Source organism: Malurus melanocephalus, unplaced genomic scaffold (genome assembly GCF_030028575.1).
Source record: "Malurus melanocephalus ecotype Western Australia unplaced genomic scaffold, MMel_1.1 scaffold_115, whole genome shotgun sequence".
NCBI classification, from domain to species: Eukaryota; Metazoa; Chordata; class Aves; order Passeriformes; family Maluridae; genus Malurus; species Malurus melanocephalus.
In genome coordinates, this window is record NW_026623347.1 from 1,736,055 (window position 1) to 1,755,902 (window position 19,848).

At 44.9% G+C, this 19,848-nt stretch overlaps 1 protein-coding gene across 3 annotated transcripts in view; it reads left to right on the top strand.

The window, feature by feature from the left end:
- TTYH3 (tweety family member 3) overlaps nt 1-19,428 on the top strand; it is a 67,243-nt gene extending 47,815 nt beyond the window's left edge. The window contains exons 7-15 of one of the 3 annotated variants that reach the window (XM_057369837.1): nt 111-186; nt 6,205-6,260; nt 7,598-7,690; nt 7,809-7,901; nt 8,636-8,772; nt 10,664-10,840; nt 11,737-11,812; nt 13,904-14,005; nt 19,317-19,428. In XM_057369837.1, the coding sequence (XP_057225820.1) occupies nt 111-186; nt 6,205-6,260; nt 7,598-7,690; nt 7,809-7,901; nt 8,636-8,772; nt 10,664-10,840; nt 11,737-11,812; nt 13,904-13,984 (789 nt within the window). In that variant the 3' untranslated portion in view covers nt 13,985-14,005; nt 19,317-19,428. The remainder of the gene's footprint in view (nt 1-110; nt 187-6,204; nt 6,261-7,597; nt 7,691-7,808; nt 7,902-8,635; nt 8,773-10,663; nt 10,841-11,736; nt 11,813-13,903; nt 14,006-19,316) is intronic. The other 2 variants (XM_057369839.1, XM_057369840.1) reach the window with 2 other exon arrangements.
- The last annotated feature ends 420 nt before the right edge of the window (nt 19,429-19,848 follow it).

A 19,848-nucleotide genomic window follows, 5' to 3' on the forward strand; every position in this document is an offset into this window, starting at 1 on the left:
TCTGAAACACCCCTAGAATAGAAGGTTCCCTGATGTTTACCTGGCCCAACTGCTCTTTGATGCTGATGTGCTTTGATATTCCTTTGGCTTTTTGTCTTCCAYCTGTCCAGGGCTCCAGTGACTTCTGTATCAACCCTGATGCTTAYGTCTCCAAAGTGATTGAAGAGAATGCAGTGCTCAGTGCTGGTAAGTGCTGGGACTGGCTTTGGCATGGGGTTCTGCAGCTCAAGCTGTCACACAGCAGCATGGCAGTGACTGAGAATTTTAGGCTGTGTTTGAAACAGAGGAGCTGACGTACATTGGGAAAAAATATGTGTTGAGCTCTGGGAAAAAAAACATTCTGGTCAGAAGTGTACAGAACCACCTTCAGAACCTTTCTTCTGCCTGGACTCTTAGATAGAAATAGCTGACAGAATGGAACAGAACTCCATGGATTATTTTCTTTAAGTGTAGCACTCTTGAGTCTTGTTCTCCTCTCTAAGTGATAGAACTGTGGCAGTAGCAGTGTGCAGTTTGAGTTGTCATTTTTAAAACTTGCTTTTGGGTCTGTATTCCTGAATCCAGAATATTTACTTTTATATCTGTGTTACCTACAAATTTATATATAATTTTTTTCACCTAATGGTGGCCATAAATAGCAGCTTTGGAAAGGTAAGTGAATGGAAACTGCCACAAAGAAGTCTAAATTTCCCTTGCCATTGTAAATGCAATATTTTGACCACTTTGTGTGTCCTGTTCCACTTAAAGCATGTGCCTGTGTTACAATGGCATCCAGCTGAAGCCCTGATATATTTGGGGTTTTTTGCTCCTAATTTAGACTGAAGTGGTTGGTAAGGTGAGGGTGCCTCCAGTTTGAACCTCAGTGGGGCAAAGATGTCATGCARAACCATGGCTTAACAGAAAGGTGGTTGGGTGCCTGTCAGCAGAGATACAATAAGTGCTGAAGAGGAAAAGTTATTTTAGGACTRAGTTTGCTKCTTAGTTAACAAAGTTAACTTTTTYTTTCCTGCCTTCTCTCCCCCARTAGTTCCATTATGTAGTTCTGTGTATGGTAAAACACAAATAGGCAATGACATTATTTGCACAAGGAGCAACTTGTGTTTTTTCTAGTTCTTATTTGGTGGAACCAGAGAATTTTTGCTCTGTGTGCAGAAGGTCTAATGTATGGCTCTGTGCTTACCCAAATGTGTCTCTCACTGTGCAGCTGGTAGGAAGTTAGGTACGTAGCTATGGCTGAGGATGCAGGGATTGGAAACAATAGAAAAAGTTTATGTCTGGAGGCAGAATGTAGTATAAAAGAATTTGTACAGGTTGATRTTGCAACCCTGCAGCTTATTTTTGGAATGCCTTATTTATTGATTTCCTGGGAAGGAGATTATAGAGCCAGGCAGCTCTCTTTGCAACAAAGAAATGCAGTGAGGGAAGAGAATGAGTGTTTAGCATAAGATGAAAATCCTCTCTTGGCTGTGAAGGTGACAAAGATGTGGCTTCAYGTGCCAAGCTGGTTTCCTGGTTGTTCACGGAGGCAAGTGGGTCAGTGAGGCCAAGGGGAAATATCTGATGTTAATGCCAGCTGTGTGCTGTGATAGTTTGGTAACCCAGATCAGCTCTGGAGCATGTTTGGTAGYGATTAGATTGACCCTGGGAAATGAAAGAAAGGCCCTTTGTGCTACTTCTCCATTTCAGTTGCCCTTGTCTGCTGGGCTCCTGTGGTTTTGCATTGATCAGTATCATTGGTTTGGAGGCTAACMGGGAGTGTGGGGCTGACATTCCATCCCCCCTCCTGCATTCCCCTGCAAGGACAGTTGGCTCCCCTGGGGGAGAACAGGCTCTGCTCCTKCAGCACCRCCATCTAACAGTTGTTACAGCTCCATAAATAACAGTGAATGGGTCTAAGGGAAACRGTGAAGAGGWGGAAGAGCAGGTGTTGCCACAGGCYTGGTCAGAAAGGTGGCCCCTCCATGGGTGATGTGTGTCAGCTCCTCCTGCCAGRCACCCTGGAGTGTTGGTGAGCTCMTTTTCCTTTCTCCAGAAGGATATCTGTCCCACTTCTGAGCCTGCCATTGCACCAGGCAGCTGGTTGGGAGATGATTGAATCTTCTGTCTACCCATGTGAGTTTTCACTGCTGTGTCATAGTTTATGATCAGGAAGTTATGGAAATAGCTCTTGGTGCCCAATGGTGAGACCTTCCTGAGCATCTGAGCAGGAAGGAAAATCACGACATGAGGACTGCAGTGTGGCAATGACACTTTAATCCAAATAAAACATCTTTAAAAGTCTGGAACAAGTCTTAGTATCCMTTGGCTGTAAATTGTAGCAGCTGCTTTGTGATCAGTTGAGCCATATGTACAGTGAGAGTGAGAGTGCTGAGCTCCAGGAGACAGAACCAACGAATAATCCTAGGAAGYTTGATAGAGCTGGGTCCATTTTTCTCTTTAATCACTATTTCTAGTTATTATTGTATGTTGTTACATACAGTATATTGTGAGATCCTCTATGYTCTGACATTCAGACTGGGGCTGAGTCATCGATATTTGCAATGTGCTTTTGCTGGTGGTGGTTGTAGTTTTCACAGAAAAATAACTGAGTTGAATACTAGGCAACGGGTATGTTAATATTCCTGTTTATGTATTAATTGCTGTTTTGAAATCTAAATGGAATTAATGGAGCTGAGAMTAATCTGATTAAGTGCATTATTACTGTCATGTTTTTAGCTAGAGAGGAGATGTTCTTGTTTTGCAGATAAAATGTGCTGCATTAAAAAAAAAATCATGGGGGAAGAAAAGGGAAGCAAAGAACCTTAATGCAGGTTTCCTGGAGAAGGAAATACTTAAATAATTTTGCAGAAGAGGCTGATGTATGTGCCTAACTCACCCCGTATTCATTAACTGAGATAAAGCCAATGGAGTTGAACAGTGGCTGTATAATCAGCTCCCGCTGTTAGTAAAGAGACTTGGTGCAGCCAAGATGTTTATTTTCAAAGCAGGAGGCCATCTTCTAGTCCCATTCTTTTTCATTGATATTATGTTATTATCAGATGACTTGTTGCATAAAATTAAATAAAAAAGCACAATCTGTCCCAACAACAGGAAGAGCTTTCTCCAGATTCTCTCACCACAAATCTGCRCGGTGAACAGCCACTCTCTTCATCCGAGGGAGCTGTAAACCTCAGGGGATGGATAATGGAGCCTTTTAGCTCCAGTCCAGCCSAGCTGGTCAGGCTGGATGCTGAGGCTTGGCTGCTCAGATAAAAGCAGGGAGGGTTCTGGTCATGCCCAACCTCTTAATTGGCCTCTCACTGATGCAGTCTCATCATAGAAGTCCAGAGCTGAATGARCCAAAGAACTGACACCATCAGCACCTCTGTTTCCTCTCTAGAAGTAAGATCAGGACAAAACTCAGGTGGGGCATTGGTTCTGCACAGTTATTACCTGAGCAGAGTAGACTGCAGTAAAGAATGTGCCCAAAGTGCTCTTGAGAATCGTGCTGAGGTGATGTTGGCATTGAGAAGCTGATTTCCTGCCTGGTTTTGTTGGACTCMTGATAGCAGAAAGCTTGGAGTTAGAAGCTCTTTGCTTTCACTAATACAAGAGTAGGATGTATCAGAGAAATTCARTGTTATGCAGATCCCTCCCTTTGCTGTCAGACTGGTGCCTTGAGGAAGTAAAACTCCTGGTGGAGAATGTGTTACCTGGACAAGAAACCCCAGCCAAAGGAGCTGCTTTCCTTTGACCCCACAGGGGCTTTCTCTGATGATTGAACCCACAGARACAGCCTCATCTGGGTGTATAGGCCAAATGAGCACTGCTTTAAAGAATGCTCAGTTGGAGATGAAGAAAAGCTGGGAAAAGCTGTTCTAGGTATGAGGGTTTATTTTTGAGCTAGGATTTTTTTCTGATTGCTCCCTACAGACCATCTCACTGCCTTTTGGTGGGTGCATAATGCCATTTTTGCATTTTGGCTGGGCTTTGAAGTGAGTAGTAAGTCTCCATGGTTGCAGAAGCAGTAAGTAGTTCTAGCAGCTGAAGCTGTCTTTAGTAGGAAGCTCGACTTTCCTTTCTAGGAAAAACAGACTTTGCAAAAATAAAGCATTTTAGGTAGTTCCCTTCCTTGCCTTCTGCTCCCACAATGCCTGTGCACTGAGAGTGAGTCAGGAGGATTGCTGCTAGCAACAGCAGGCATGGGCAGCTGCAGATGTGACCCTGCCTAACCCTTCTGCTATGAACTAGATTGCCTAAAGGCCAGCTTCAAAAATCAGACCAACCTTCAGGAATTTTCCTTGAGAGGAAAATGCATCAGAAAGATAATTATAGAAAKAAATTGCCCGGAGCTGTTAGCAAAGTGGAAATGATGGATTARCATAGCTGTTTTCTGGTCAGAAACATGAGATTTGGTGATGTACAGGACAGCATCCACCAGGTTTAAAACAGGTGAATGTGCCTCCTGCTCTTTCCTATTTTACTGGTGGTATCGAGGCAGGGGACATTGATTTCCAGGCTTTGCAACATAGAATCTCCTTAAAGCATCCCCACTGCCCGATGTAGCCACAGATTTAAAGCACCACAGCTTGGGTTCATGCAGGGGAAAGCTGCTCCTGATGGCTGTGCCATTTTGGGAAGCATGTTTTATGTAGAGTGTCACACTTGTCAGCAGCAAAGCCAGTGCTACCACAGTGAATCCTTGTTGATCCTGCCTTCCAGGGTGAAGTAAGGCAAGCACTTATTTCACTGTACTGCTTTTTGCTTTGCTTGTAACCAGCAATCTTTATCCTGGGCTTACAAGCTGCAAACTATGGTATCAGGAACTCATCTCTAATCTGCCCACCAGGGACGATCCAGAAGGCCCTYAAGAAACATTTCTAGAGCTCTGCATTAGCAGTATGTCATGCARCTTATTGCACTTACAAAGGCAATGTAAACTTGATATCACTGTGGGAGCTTAAGAGAAACTTCCAGTGGTTTGTTGGTTTAAAATAAATAGGTGACAAGATCACAGCTCCTTTGGGTCACCATGTGGGTTGCTGTGTTGTTCTCTCAGTGCAGGTGTGTTTTAATCCATTTTCACTCAGCCATGGAGTGTGATTTATGAGCGGGTAGGAACAGCCCTTTCCTTGGCTCGGTAGYTGTGGACAGTCACTTCTGCGGTCTGCCCAAAGTGAGGCACAAAGCCCTCCTTGCTGCCCTCCTGTCTGCCCAGAATTTGCTAATTGCTGTTTAGAGGTTTGGCTGGGGAGATGTAACTCATCCCAGAGAAGGAGTCGGTGGGAGGGAGATGGAGCAGCTGGCAGGAGCTGCCCCAGAGAAGGCTAATGAATTATAAATAACAGCTGTCAGGTTGCATTGCCAGCACACACGGGCTGACAGGCTGTGTTGTAGCACTTGGTCTCCAGCGTGCTGCCTTGCCGAAAGGTGCATTCAATATTTATGGGAAGAATGGCACAGTCAGGATACAGTCAGGTCTGCTTCCTTCACGGCTCTGCTTCTGGTTGTGCCTTTTACTGATTTCTGAGTTGGGACCCATCAGAATGGCTGTGCAGYCTGGAATATGCATCACTGAAAGTCACAGACAGAAGATTAAAAAGAAWGGAGGAAAAAAATGCTGGTGGAGGGGGAATGTAGAGGCTTTGTGTGTTTTAGGGCTTTTGTAATTTTTACCATGCGTTCATCACCCTTGATTTTGCTGAGCTGGCATGCTCATATTCATCTGAAGAAGTACTGTAAATGTTTGAGGAATAATCTAAAGGTATTTGGTTGATCAAGTCTTTCAGAGCTCCCTTCCTTGATAACGTTATTGAGGATGGCAGGGGAAAGCCTGGTATTTGTAATTTGAGTGTGCTGGCAGTTGGTGTAGTATTGTAGAGGGCTCATGAGGGCACCAGGGTGGTTTCATACACATCTAAATGAAGAGGAACACAGCTGTGTGTTCAACCCTGGAAAGAAATGATGCTGTTAGCAGAGCACAGTAATAGTCTTATCTGGAAATTCATGAGTATATCTTCACTGTAGTTGGATTTAACTTAGATTGGTGTCTTGTCCTAGGTTTATACAGTGGATGGTGCCAACTTCTGAACAAAACCTTTTCTGTGCTTCATCTGACTTTAGGTGGAGCAGACCCATTGCCTTTCACTGGTTTAAAATATACAGGAACATGTCAAAGATGGAACGATGTGTCTGACTTGACTTTCTTCTCTTGTGTCTTCACAGAGACTATGCGCTATTACATGACCTGTAGTGCTGGATACCCCAACCCTTTCCAGCAGGTGAGTGTCAGCAYCCTAACTCCTTCCACCCCTGGGTCTTCTCACCCTGCAGGGTGCAGATTCAGTGCTCCTGATGCCAGTTACAGGGTGTTTGCTTTAGGGAGCTCTCTGRCTGTTGGCAAAGCTTTGGCAGCCACTTCCCCACTGTGCAGGAGGTGGCACTGTGATTCAGTGAGGAGTTTTCTCCAACTTTATCAAGACCTACACAGCTTCATGTCCAGGACACCCCTTAGAACAGCTTGTGTGTAATAYGGTGAGGGCCATGGCTTTGTTTGTGGCACCTCTGTTTACAAGGCACTTGCCTAAAGAGCAGCAACGTGGAGATAACACCACAATTAATGCCAGGTTGGGAAACTCTGTAATTCCTCCTTTGACTCTCTCCTTGGAAGTTCTTTTGGGTTAAACAGTGGTAACACTCCACTCCCAAAATGCAGTCACTTCTGTGGGTGAAGGAGTGTTTTTCACAGATGCCTCTTACAAACCTTTGAACATCCAAGGGATTTATCCCGAAGTGTAAATGTGAGTCATTGTTCTTTTGTGTGGGGGCAGAAGAGCAGCACCTGGGCCCATTCCAGGCTTTGTCGTGTGTATCAGAGGCCAGGACGGGCCCACACCACCCACCATTTGGCAGACASCGCTGCTTCACCCATTTATATTTAGGATTTTTTTTAAATCTTGCCTTCCTCTCTTTGAAAGGATGGGATAAGAACACTTCAGGCTGTGGTTTGATGCACCTCTGCCATCTGTTGCATTTCTGGTTGCTCCATTTACTCCCTGACGTGCTATTGCATGTGAAATTCTCATGGGTGATTTTAAAAGGATGTGAAGGCTGCACCCTRATACAAACAACTTCTACTGTTAATATTATGTCTTTCTCATCCATCTGATTTAGCAAAAAAATCCAGCTGTGTTCTGTGGTGAGAACTTGAGTGCTTTGTGTCTTTTCTTTCTCCTTCCTTTCTGTCCTAGAGCCAGCCCCAGCTGTGTGTACATTTTTTGTGTATGTATTATGTTCTTTGTTTGTGGATTTGTGGGTTTTTTTTTTCTTTTGGTTCTTCCCTTCTCCTTTCTGTCTGTACCTCTTCCAGTTTGGTTTTTTTTTTTTTTCTTTTAGTTCTTCCCTTCTCCTCTTCTTTCTGTCTGTACCTCTTCCAGTTTGGTAAAAATCAAACTTAACCCTATTGCAGCTGCACTCATGTCAGTTGGGACAACTTTAAATTGTACCATTCATACAGATGATGCTTCAGTATTTGGGAAGTAGGATTTCAGTCATTTCCCAGGAGAAATGGTCCATATGGCTTGAACTGCTGAAACATTGCCTGTTTTGTGTTGAGCAGAAGCTGTCAGGAAGTCACAAGGCTCTGGTAGAAATGCAGGATGATGTGTCGGAGCTCATGAGGTCAGCRACCAAGGAGCACCCCACCTCCAAGGTAACTCTCCTCAAATTTGCTCTCCTGTTTTTTGTGGCTTCCCCCAACCTTGCACAGAACCCAGAGTCAGCTCCTGCTGAGCATTCCCTTGCAGTAATCACTCACTTGTTGCTTACAGGAGTACCTTACTCGGATCCAGGAGGTTTTGAATACAACAGAGATCAACTTGCAGCAGCTGACAGCTTTAGTAGACTGTCGGAGTCTGCATTTGGTGAGTTCTTGGTAACTGGGCTTGAGCTGGGAAAGATCAAAGGGGATGTAGAACCTGTATTAGCTCAGATTTCTAAATCTCTGGCCAGCCAGAACAGTTTACAACAGCTTTTTGCTTATTGATTCCAGCAGAAAGGGGAATGAGAACTTGGATCAAGTTAGCTTTCAGTTTAAAGATCGATGTAGGAAACTACGTGCTTTATCTACAAGCTGCAAACAAAGAGGCCTTCAGGTTTAGGGGTTTTTGTATATAATAAATAACTTGTTGCCTTTCGCATGGAGTACAGTGTGTTGGAGAACTTAGAGCAGTGTAGCGTGGCCTCACTGTTGTCCTCACTGCCCCTCTAAAGGCAGACACAGACAGTCCATGCTTCTGTTCTTGGGCATGGGGCATTGTGAGGGAGCTGGGAGGCTTAATGAAAAATATATCTTCAGTTGGRTGGGTAAACTTGCTGTGGCTGTTTATTTTTGTTCCTCTTAAAGTCTGATTGTGGGTGGTTGAAAATATTTCTATGTCTAAATCCAAGCTGGTCTTTGGGAGGAGAAACAAGGGTTAGATCGTTTATGAAAAACACTCGAGTCTCTGAAATTAAAATAGAAATACGCTCTAGAAAAGGGAGTGCAATGTCTATATCTGTAAGTTGTTTCAGRGAGTGTAGTCTGGAGAAGGGCTTGTTAGTTAGAGCTCAATGTTAACTCTGTAGTTATGGAAACTCTGCTCCTTTYTCTCTGCAGGATTATGTCCAGGCTCTGACAGGCTTCTGCTATGATGGAGTGGAAGGCCTCATCTACCTGGTTCTCTTCTCCTTTGTCACTGCCCTCATGTTCAGTTCCATTGTCTGCAGCGTCCCACACACTTGGCAGCAAAAGAGGTACAGAGAGGGCTTAGATCCTGGAGCATTGTAGAGCTCTTTCCCAGTGAAGACTGGCTGTTGGATTTGTGCCCACGAGCATATGGAGCTYATTCCCACATGATCCCAGGAGTGTGAGGGATGAGGCTTTTAAGCACAGGTCTAACAGAAAAAAAAAAAAAGGTTATGTTTTGCTCTGGCTGTGGTTTATACTAACATCTGAACCTTATTGCACCGGGGTGCTCTGTGTGCAGAGTATTCAGTACACTGTAGGACTGTGTGTCAAGTCAGATGAATGATTATAGCTGTAATACAGAGGTAATGCTTGAACTATTGCTCTCTCTGTAAAATTCTTATTCTCTTACATTGCTTTGAGGCATTTGTTCTACTGTTGGAATAAGAAGCAGTTTACACTTGCCCTTTTAGCTTTGCTCGTGCTGTGGTGACTGACTTGCACAGCTAATGGAAAGCARGAACTGTCTTGTTGTCAATAGCATGGGCAGGTGAGACACTTGCAAATTGGAACTGGTGTTAATGATGGTAACAACATTGATCAGTCTTTAGCAAACCTTTGCTTCACTGACTCTCTGCTGCACCACACGCAGCTGTTAAAATAGCATTGAGTTTGCAGAAGAGCAATAGACTGCAGCAAATTCTCTTCTGTGGCCATGATTTTTGTGGTAAAATAGAATGCCCTGAGCAATAACAGGAAACCAGAGGTGGCCCAGCCTGCAGTGCCCACAGAGAAGTGGCCTTGGGAAGTGTGTCACAATAGCCCCTGGTTCCTCACTTCTGCCACAGGCAGCTGCAGAGACCTCACCATGAAGGTACGGCAGCCTGCCTGCCAGAAGGAGAAAGGTTTATCCAGTGGCATCTCTTGGTGCCTTCCCTGTGGGCTGCTGCCTGCCCTGCCAAGCCCAGCAGGCTCAGGCTGCTGCTGTGAGCTGAAGGGTTCCCTCCTGCATTCCCTGGAGCACCATTTCTCCCTCTGCCTCCCTCTGGGAGGTGGAGGATGTCATACTTGGTTGCCTGTAAGGGACTGTGCAGGCTGCAATTCCCCGATCTTCAGTGCCACCGTGTGGTGCAGAAGCTGCAGGTGATGTTTGGGAGGTTCTGGTGAGGTCTGTGCTGTGTGGAACCTTTCACTAGCTTTGACAAGCACAGATTTAATGTATGTCGGATCTTGGTGCTCCACCCCCTAATTAGGGAGGTGAAATAGCAGTGGGTATTATATAGGAGGAGCAAGAGAATGCTATGGGAAGGTAGAAGGAACCAGCTGGCAAACAGTTCTACTCTCCATTGATTTAAAATCCTGACATTTTTTAGAGGATAAAGCCTTTAGATACAAATTTTGCAAGTTAGTCTCTGTAAATACTTCTGTGATTTTGCTAGAAGCTGAAGCTGACCCTTTGCAACCAGAATGAGAGTTCAGAGAAATCTACAGAGGCTTATCCTTAAGAGCTCTTTGATTGTATCTACAAGAAATGGCAGGACACAGATTGCAGTTTTGAAGGATGTTTCTGTGGGGTGCATGGCACTGCATCCCCACTGCCTCTCTTTTTTGTTGTTTATTGGGTTTTYTTAGTGCTGTATATTCTGGGATGTGTGCCCATCCTGTGGTTGTACGACTGGCCAGTTGCAGCCCAGTGCTGTCTGCCAAGCCCTGAGAGAAGGCAGAGGGAGGCTGGAGGGGATCACGCAGTGAGCACCTCCAGATGGGATCTGTGGGAGGTCTGAGTCACTGTGCTGTGGGCTGTGTTTCACACTGCCACCCTGAGGCATCCCAAATGGGTATGAGTGTGGAGGTGTGGAAGATGGTGGGGATGTTCCTAGGATTACCATGGCTTCCTGCAAACCCCACATGTGGGGTGATTGTAGGGTTCTAGTGGGGAACTTTTTCTCCTTCTTGCAGAGGCTCAGATGATGATGGGGAAGACGAATCAGCTGCTCAAGGGAGTAGACAGACACACGATAATCTGTACAGAGTGCACATGCCCAGCCTCTATAGCTGTGGGAGTAGTTATGGCAGTGAGACCAGCATTCCAGCAGCAGCACACACAGTCAGCAATGCTCCCGTCACGGAGTACATGTGAGTATCCCCACAGAAGCTTCTCCACATTGCTTTCTTCTCATTTCTGTTGGCACRAGTGCTTCAAGGTTGGCACTTCGGACCAAGTGGTAAAAAGCTAAGAAGGATTTTGTTTTCTGATTGACATACAATGGGAGAAGGGAATAGCTTGAAAGTGCTGCACTAGAAAGAGTTTTATTAGACAGCATGCTCCAAAATGTGAACAGCTTCGTGCTCCAGAACTTGGGAAAGTAGGCTTTGTCTCCAGGACTTGGAAAAGTATTGCCTGGACTTCTTATTACACAATGATTCTCATTACCAGAATAGTTAATTCTTCAGACAGAGCAGTCTTGCCAGGAGCCTCCCAAGAGACTGAGAGCCAAGACAAAACCTGTAGGCTCTCTGTTTTTACAGTATTTGCAGTCAGCTCTGACACCTGTTGCAGTTTGGAGCTACCTGGTTCAGGTGGGATCTTCAGAGCGTTCTCCAGAAGTGCCTAACCCCGACCACATTTGGACTATCACCAGGGCCCATCTTTTTTTGGGCTGCCACATCAATTTGTTTGTCCCCTTAGACGTTGTCCTCATTTTATCTCCATTTCTGCCAYTTGGCAGTTCTGATGCTGCAGGGAGGCAGATTTTCACAAGGACCTATTTTTAAATCACTTGATGTGATTCATTATGGGCCCTTCTGAGTAAGAATGTAAAAATAGTGCTCAGTCTGAGGAAAATGATGATAGTTTTGTGCCCTTGTCTGAAAAAGGGGGGATCCACCTGGCCTGTAAGAAAAATTTCAAAGGAGACTGGCCTGATACTGTAGTTCTGGGGTGAGGATTCTCTGTCCTGTGTCCCCATCAGAGACCTTCCCCAGAGAAGCATGGCACGTGCCCCGTTACCATGTGTGTCTTCCTTTCCTAGGAGCCAGAATGCAAATTTCCAGAACCCCCGTTGCGAGAATACCCCGCTCATTGGCCGGGAGTCCCCACCTCCCTCAGTAAGTCTCTCTTTACTGCTCTTCTCTGCTTCAGCAACTTTGGGGAATACRCATTTGCCACTCCTGTGTACTCCCAAGGGAGCTGATTGTGCAGCCAAGCACRGGATCTGGCCCATAAATGGCAGCAGCTTGGATAGACAAGCTGTGTCTCACCTGCCATGGAGAATAAAACCCTGCTGTGCTATTTTGGACATTGCACAGGAAAAGACAAAAACTCAATCAATTAACACTGGTAATCCTATGGGCCCAGTCCTGCCACCACTGAARTGCATGAGTACCTTGATGGGTGACTTCAGCAGGATGATTCACTTGCATGCAGTGTACTTGCTATTTGTGGCATTGGTTCCTTAAGTTTGAAAAGAAACTTGTTAAAACTGTAAATTCAGAGTTATTGCTGAACCTCTCTCCTTAATCTTCCCTAAAGAGATGATAGGATGAAACCTGTATTATTTTTTGTTGAGATTTTTTTTTAAATCTTTTTTTTTTCACAACTGTTTTGCTTTCTTTGAAATCTATTTTTGTATTTAATTTCCTATGGAGGAAAAAAAAAAAGAAACTTTCATGGAAGGTTTTGGTAATTGGAATGGCCTGATAGCCATTTCTGTATTCTGGATAAAACATGGGCTTGTCCTCATGTCTGGGTGAGAGCTAAATGAATCTTGCCCTCCCTCACTGGATCCTGTAAGCCCAACTTACAACAGAATCTGGAGAACATGCCATGCCAGTGCTCACTAACTTGGTGGTGTGATTACAGAGGATGAGTAGTAAAATGCCTAATGATCAACCAGTCTTCAGGTGTAGGTAAAGAAAATACACTCCTTGGTGCTGGGTTCAAATTGATGGGAAGGGAAGGAAGAGGAGGTTGGTGGATGAAGGAGTAGGAATTGTGGTGGAAAAGAGGGCATCACATTGATGGTTTAACTTCAAGAGGACCAATTCATCTTGCTGTAGAGAAAGTGGAAATGTGCAGAGTTGATCCTTGTCTCTGTCCTTGGCCAGAYCTCTTTCACCCTTCCCAAAGAGGTTTCCTGACCCCTGGTGCTCTGGCCACGAGCTCTGGTCTCATTATCTGCTCTCAGCAGCAGGATGGTCTCAGCACAACCCTGATGTGCTGCACTGCTGCTGTTTCCTGGGGCAGAAGGGCACTGTCCCTCTGGTACTGCCAGAGCACGTGTTCCTGCCATGTCCTGCTTCCCCTTGCCCTACAGCTCCTCTGCTTCAGAGAAAGCACATTCCCTTCCACGGGGCTGTAGTGAGGCAAAAAGCACCCTGGTTCTTCAATAGTTGTTTGTGTTGATACCCTGARTGGGAATCTGGGTCCTGGTGCCTAAGGCTGGGGTTTGGGAGTAGRTAAAGATTTTTTCTTCAGAGTAACTTGAGTTGGCAGCCATCAGTGTTGGTTACGGGGAAGTGCAGGAGCTGGGGAGGATGAAGGAGCAGCACTGCACCCACAGAAAAGGGAACTTCTCCCCAGACAAGACAAGAAACCAGGCTATAGGAGAAATGTGTTTCCTGGAGGGATGTAGTAGACAGTGGAGAGGAAAAAAATACTGTCTATTCTCATATTGGCAGGCAACAGGGAAAGGCTTTTCTGGGATTTTTGTATTTGCAGCTTGCCGTAGCAGGTGGCTGAGACTGTACTGTGGCAGAAAAAGTGGTAACTTTTCATAGCAAATTGTCTGTAGGAGGAGAGAGATGAAAAGGGAATACCAATGCACACATCCCTGCCTCCTTTTGGGAGGGAGGAGAGGGAGATAATCATCCAAGTAGGTTATGTCCAGTGGGTATGGACGGACCTGACAGAGCTGACCTATTCCATTTAGCTTTCTGTGAACAGATGGTGAAAACTAAGATGTGATGATCCTGCTGCATTGTTTGTCCRTTACTTTTCCTGGCTTTTTGTTCGTTTGTTTGTGTTTTTCCTTCTCTCATTCCTTCTGTTTTCTCCTTCTTGCCACAGGGATACTCCCTTAGGGTTGTAGAGCCCACCTTGTCGCTGACACACACCACGGTTTCACTTGCTTGCACTGTGTTTTTCATGCACGTTGAGGCTGCACTCTCTTTTTCTCTCTCTTTCTTGCGTCATCACAGTTGTATTTGGCTGCCATGGACAGTAGCAGCCATATGAGCTGGCAGCTTAAGCCCTCGGACAGTGCACGGACATACTGGTAACAGCGCCYGCAAATGGAACAGGTACTGCAAAAAAGGTCCTTCTTGCTCAACCCCTTCTCCACTCCCAACCGCTCCCTTCATCCCTGCACTGTTTATCCCAGGCCAGTGCCTTTTATTTCTTCACATTCCTTCCCTCTGCACCTCCCACCCCATTCCCTCCTGCCAAGGGTTAAAATGAAAATCCGTTTTGGCTCTGGTGCAGACTCGAGGAGCAGTATCAACCTTCCAGAGGCTTCTGGTGCACGTTGTGAGGGTCCCAGGTGGCCGTGCCTCTCCACACTTGAGAACAGCTTGAACGCCAAGTACTGACTGCTGCTCAAATTAGAAATAGCCCTGCGCTTCAAAAGCAGACTAGAAGCTCTCCCATCACAAGAAGCCATTCTCTAGAAGCAAAGAGAACCAATCTAGCAGCACTTCAGTCAGGAATGGTTGTCTTAATTCAGCTTTTGGCTTTCCTTAAGCCCTACTGCTGTTCTGCTTGTCCTTARTGGTCATAACATCATGTGCCCAAAACCATCGATGCCAACCTGCCACAAGCTTTTAGCTCGTTTGGAGGAATTTTGATTTTAAACTGTCCTGAAGAGTTACTTAATTGCCTGTCAGATCTGCGTGCAGCTTTTCCTTTTATTCCTTACATTTAAGGTCAGAAAAGAGCAAATTTTACAGAAAAAAAAAAGAAGCTTCCCTAAGGTTCCAGACATAATCAYTAAGATCTGTTTCATTCTGTTTCAAAACCTTTTACTGTTTTGTTTGTTCTRTGTGTGTCCAAATCATCCCATCCATGTCCCACAGACTCTGTGAGCAGGGCCCTCCTAGTACCATTTCGCTGTCTGAATTCTCCATGGGCTGTAGTTGTTGGTGTTCTCCAAGACAGCCAGTGTTTCTTCCCTCACAACAAAGCCACRTGCCCACAGAAAGAGGAGGTGGTCTGCATTTTTGGGGGGTTTTTAGCTTGGTTCAATGCAGGATATGGTTAGGGCTASCAGCAAACTCAGGTGGTGTGAAGGACAACACTCCTTCAAGGGAGCTACAGCCATGCAGTGACTGGAAGGTGYTGGTTCCAGCAGGAACAGGGAGCCCGTTGCTTTTGGCTCATGCAATCAGTGACGTGGATCTTGCATTCTCTTCCCAGAAATACATGTCCATAAAGCTGCTGCTGTTCCTTCTTCTCTGCTGTTCTTGYTGGCACTTTTGTCAGCCTCACACTGGATTCCTTCCTGTTCTGTTGGTGCTTGGTGTCCATCCCTGCTGCCCCTCGCTGCCCGYCTGCCTTGGCACTGCTGGGAAGGGTCTGGATCGGGTGTCTTGATGCCTCTGCCTGGTGCATGAACACAAACAGCCTTGTCTGGAAGCATGCTGGACACCCTTGGAAGGCTCACAGCTTTCTCCAGTCTTAAGTCTTTTCCTAAGACTGCTCTTGGGCCTCAGCTTGTGGTGGGTTTTCTGCTTTGTTGTTCCTGTAGGTGGTATTGTAGTGATGTTAGATGGATCTGTTCCATGAAATGAAATATTGGTGAGGGTGGGGAAATTCTAGAGCCTTTGCTCTACGCTTGAARTCCCTGGGCTGAAACATGACCTGATCCCAGTCTGCACTGTCTTCTGTTTATCTATGGCCCCACCCCAGCTTAATGTGGCTGTCTGAAGGGCTATGGAAAAGGCACTGCATTCTTTCCAAGGCTCTAAAAACAAACAAAACCAACAGAAGCTCTGTTCTTTTGACTTGAAAAACTTAAGTCCCTTTGAATTCAGAACCCACTGGCTGGAATTAGCTGTTTCCCTGCACCTTGTAYCTTCCATACATAATAACACCAAACCCTGTGTGTTTACTGTGCTCTAGCTGTTTGAGATCAACCTTTCAGAACTTGAATCCAGAAGCTTTGGTCTTTATTGGATTACCTGAACAGCTCTGGCAGGAAATCAAAGTCAGGGCAGCTGAAGAGAAATACACGTGGGTTTTTAACCACAAATAGTAAATGGTTTGTACTCACTCATGGTTTCATATGGTAAGTGATCTTTCAGCGTAGCTTAGCTAGCTGTGAAGTACTCATGGAGTTCACAGAAGTCAGTAGAATTTATGGCCTCCAAAATGAACTGATTATTCCCTTCATTTTTTGTTTATTTTGCAACCAATGATTCCTTTGTGCCCAGGCTATGTGTGTTAAGTGCCTAACTAGTATGTGCTGGCAAACCACACCTATGAAAGTTTATACCCTCAACAAGGCTGAATGTGAAGGAGAAACTTTTATTTTMTTTGGAGAAATACAAAAATAAATCTGTGTGCGATCAGCTGTGTTTGTCCGAGCTGGCTGGTAAATGACTGAGAGGTGCTGTGYTGTATAGCACAAGAGACCAGCAGGAATGGTAACAAGAACTCTTTCAGGTGCCCTTTTTAGGGAAGCTGASAGAGAGGTGAAGGTATGGGTTGAAACTTGTCCTCTGTGCTGTTTTTGAAAGGGTAAATGAAATGAGGGTGTACAGGCACATGGGTACTTCCAGTGAGAGTGCTGGAAGAATGGCTGAATTGTGAGTGCTCTTTAACCTTCTATGAAAGCTCCTCTTTAAAGGAAACTAAATGCAACTGTGAACCTGACAGCTGTGGGCCTCAGAGTGGAGTCCAAGACCTCCTTGGTCTGAACTRTACTCAGGCTCTTTGTCTTTAGAATCACTTTTGAAAGGAGTTAAAGGCTTAGTGATTTTTTTTTTTTTTTTAAGCGCAACTGACAACTTAATTATTTTAACTATGAATAATATGGTTTGGTTTCATATCCAAAGACTGCCAAGTGTCTGCTGATACATCTTCATCTGCTGGCCTGGCCAGATGTTGGGATCTGTGTGTTCCACAGCATCTTTCCTCTGCTTCCCAGCAGAGAAGGACTCAGAGGAAGGATTGCAGCACTTGTACCTGGAGGTGATGCTGTGGCTGAGATCCAGGGCACTCTGATAGAGCTGTGCTGCCTGAGAGGAGCACGGTGAAGGGTTGGCTCTCTACTGCCAGGTTTCAATCAATCATACTTATCATTAAAAATACCCCTAGCAGAAAGAGTAACTGGGTCAAACTGAACCGGGAAGAGGTACAAAGGTGCAAAAATCCTGASTTAAGGAGAGAACATCAGCCCTAACTCTGACTACTCTGAGTCTTGATTTGTTCCTTGTGGTGTTTTTACAGGTAGGTTTGAATGTAAAATACTCTCTGCTTGACTTGTCCAGCTCTTGTGTTCCTGATTGCTTTGTTTTAGTGAYGCTGAAGCAACTGTGGGGTCTTTTCTTTTTTGGAAGAAGGAGGAAATGATTTTCAGCTTCTCCCTCCATGATAGGTGTACTTTGTACTTTTTTGTAATGCAATTCATCAAGTGATCTTCTTGATTTTAATGCTTGAAAGAAAGTTTATGTTGCATGYTGTGTGCTGAACCAATGTGACTTGTCCAGAAAGTTGCACAATAACCTTCCATTATCTGAGATTTTTTTTCTAAATATTTCTTACAAGACTTTAGCACCTAGAAAAGTTCTCTATTCATACTCATCTCCTATCACGTCACTGTAGAAATGGAAAATGAGCAATCAAATGCATTTTTCCTTCTAAAGACCCTCTTCTTAGCATGAGGCCTGGCTGGTAATTTCAGCATTGCACTACCTGAAATGTGCCCTACTTCCTCTATGAGAAACCTCTTTGACTTCTAAGCCTCTCTGAGCCTGTTGGGTTAGTCTCACATGTATTAATAACACCGAAACTTTATTTCTGAAACAGTAATCACATTTAATAAACTGTGTAGATTATTGTCCTTAAAATATCTCAGCTTTCTATTTTCTATCTTTTGCCCTCTGGCTGACAAAAAATACATCTTAGAAAGAACAGATGTACCCTTTGTCTTCTAAATATAGATGCCATTTCTGGGCCAGAGTTTTATATTAAGATCCGTGTTCTGCGAAAAGTTTTCCAATTATGGAAGACACTAAAAGCTGAGTGTGCAAATAAGCCACGGTGTCTTCATCTTGAGCTGATGGGATCAGCTCTGCCAAAGGAGCAGTTTCTCTCTTCTATTGTGCAGAGGTTCAACCCAGGTCAGTCTTTGAAGGAAAACTGATAAAATGYTGTTAATTCTCTGAAAACCCCCGTGGACAGCTAAGCTTTTGAGAGCCTAAAGATGCCTCATAATGTTCTTTCCCRGTGGGCAAGATAAATCATAGCTCCTGGTGTGGAACTGCCTTTCAGTTGTCTCTTTGCCAGCTTAACTGGCTATTTTATGTGGTTCAGTTTAAGAGGTGATAAAAAGTCAGTATGCTGAAGAGCACTCTTGGGAAGTAAGCTGTGGATATTACAGAATTATTCAAGCTCCAGAGGGTATAAAAAGAGGAATGAAATGTCTGTCCTCATTGCTTGGTTGTTATATTGGGCTAGCAGAACTCAGAAAACATCGAACGCATTGGCATAAAGAGGCAAAGTTCCCATCTTACTGCTGGATATTATTTGCATGTTTTTCAGCTCATTATTCAACGGTGAATGATATATGTTACCTCAGTAGCTTCTGGGAGCTGTTTTGGATTACCTTGCTTAGAATAAAAAAGAAAATAAGAACAGCACCACCACCTCCAAACTGAACTAACCTTCATCTTTCTGACTTGCTCTTCTCACCCCCACGCTGGAGTCTCATCTGCTGCTGCACAGTGCACAGCTTGGATCCCAAGCCACAGTGAGCTGTCACCCACCTGATCCCTTGCTAATATCATCCTGTTTGATGGCAGCCTGTTTCCAGCCTGGCAGGGTCTGTTCTTTCTTGGGCAAAAATCATTTTGCTATTYCTCACTTTTCTTTCGAGCTGCCCGTCTGTGGCACGTGCAGTCTTCTGATGCCCTCGTTGCTATAAAATGCAATGTGAAGATGTGAAGAGCACCCATTTTCTTTTCAACCTYCTTTTCTGGCATGGTTGAAAGCAGYAAAATGRCTAAGAGATGATTAAAGTGTGGGGTGGGTTTTTACATCTGCATCACTCCCATTTCCCTCTCTTCTCCCAAGCAACATATGTCATGTTTTGACTTGGTGACTGTTGGATTTTCTTCTCTAGAGAGCTTGGATAAATCACTAGCCCATCTGCACGGGCCTGGCCAGCACCCCTGCAGCAGGCTGGCAGAATGTACTCAGAGTGAACTATACAGTGACTTGTGAAACTTTCCTTGTGAGGCTGAGCCGGCAGCTCCTTGAAATGCTTGCTGTACATGCACACCATTTTATGCTGAGAAGTGGTAGAAATCTGTGGTTCTGTCGTGACATTAGCCATTCTGACTTAATTTTCTGTTTGTTTGTTTTGTTTTTTTGTCTTGTCTTTTCYTTTTCCAGTACACCTCCAGCATGAGAGCCAAATACCTCGCCACCAACCAACCTCGTCCAGATGCTGGCAGTGTGCATTAAAATGAAAACACAAAAGCAAAAAAAAAAACAAAAACAAAACCCACACGTGCAGTCAGACTAAACAATGTGCCAACTGCTGTGCCCCTGTGCTGTCCTCGTAGAACAATCCTGCTGTTCTGCCCAATATCCAGTGCAGCTCTTTCTGTTTCTCCAGTCCAGACCACCCTTCCAACCTGGTACCTGCCCACTGGAGTGGAAGTTCYTTTTGAATTTAGGCCTTCACCTTGTTGTACCTGCAAGAGAGCAAAGGTGGGCAGGCAAAGAGCTGAGAGCAGCCTGGGCCCCCAGCCACAGCCCAGCTCACCAGAAYAGCCTGCCAGAAACAGCTGGTGAATACCTTCTGCCCCTTTTTCCCCCCTTCTGTTCCAAGAAGGACTCGGTGAAAGATGGTGGTAGATGTTCTTCACTGCTGCAGTGGGACCAGCAGCCTGTCAGACACCGAAGAAGCAGGACTCGGTGC